We start from the raw sequence: 1010 nt of genomic DNA on the forward strand, positions 1-1010 counted from the left end.
TCGTCGTCGAGCTCGTCGACGTGAGCGCCGAGGGCCACCACCGGCCGTCGCTCGAGGCGCTCCACGCCGCGGACGCGGGCGCGGAAACGACCTTCGCCGAGCGCGGGTCCGCCTACCACGCCGTCGGCGTGGACCTGTCCTTCCACGACGTCGGAAAGGCCTGCATGCGGCCCGCGGACGTCGCGAAGCTCTACGGCGCCGTCGTCGACGCCGTCGCCTTCGAGGGCGACGCGCGCGCCGGGCCGGCGAGCCGGCGCCGCGCCGTGAAGGCCGTCGCGCTCGACCCGGCGAGTTCGCGGCGGCCGCGGCGCCGCGAGACGCGTTTCGGCTACCGCATGGACGCCGTCGGCGGCCAGGGCAGGAAAAGAGTGATTCAAGTTCGCTTCAACATGAGTGTTCCGCGCGCGCGCGTTCCGGAAATTACATCCACGCTTCGAGAACGCTCCGAGAGATGATCGCTCGTCCAAAAATTAGCCGAAACGAGTGGAAAATGACCGAGATATCAGTCTCCAAAGTTGGGAATTTCGCTCTCTTTTCCTGCCAGGTCGGCGGCGCGCTCTGGCGGAGCTGGCTCGTGAGCCGCTGGTGGCGCGGGCCCCAGCCCTTCTGGCACGCGCGGGAGGTCGTGGTTGTGGCGCTCGACGAGCGGCGGCGGGAAGTGATGCTCGTTGTCGCGGCGACGCTGACGGCGCGGCGGGGCTTCTGGCTCGCGCTGCGGCTCCGCGTCGTCGCCGTCGCCGACGGCGGCGACGACGACGGCGGGCCGCTCCTCGCCGGGCGCACGGTCTTCACGGCCGAGCGGCCCTGGCTCGCGGAGGGCGCGGAGCCGGCCGCGTCGTCGCCGCGGCTCTCCGCGTCCTTGGTCGTGCCGCTCGCGGCGCCCTGGGACGCGCGGCGCGCGGCGCCGGCGCCCGCGGACGACGCCGCGGAGGGCGCCGCGGCCGCCGGCGCGCCCTGCCACGGCGCCTGCGTCGCGCTCGTCCGCGCGCTGTCGCTCACGCGTCGCCCCG

The 1010-nt window shown here is 74.0% G+C and overlaps 1 protein-coding gene across 1 annotated transcript in view; it reads left to right on the forward strand.

Annotated features, from left to right (window-relative positions):
• Positions 1 to 1010, forward strand: part of AURANDRAFT_66735 (hypothetical protein) — a gene marked incomplete at both ends in the record, with an annotated part of 11122 nt that overhangs the window by 6806 nt on the left and 3306 nt on the right. The window contains 2 exons of the mRNA XM_009041963.1: positions 57 to 368; positions 545 to 979. Coding sequence (XP_009040211.1) covers positions 57 to 368; positions 545 to 979 — 747 coding nt within the window. The remainder of the gene's footprint in view (positions 1 to 56; positions 369 to 544; positions 980 to 1010) is intronic.

This window comes from Aureococcus anophagefferens (assembly GCF_000186865.1).
Source record: "Aureococcus anophagefferens unplaced genomic scaffold AURANscaffold_25, whole genome shotgun sequence".
NCBI lineage: Eukaryota > Pelagophyceae > Pelagomonadales > Pelagomonadaceae > Aureococcus > Aureococcus anophagefferens.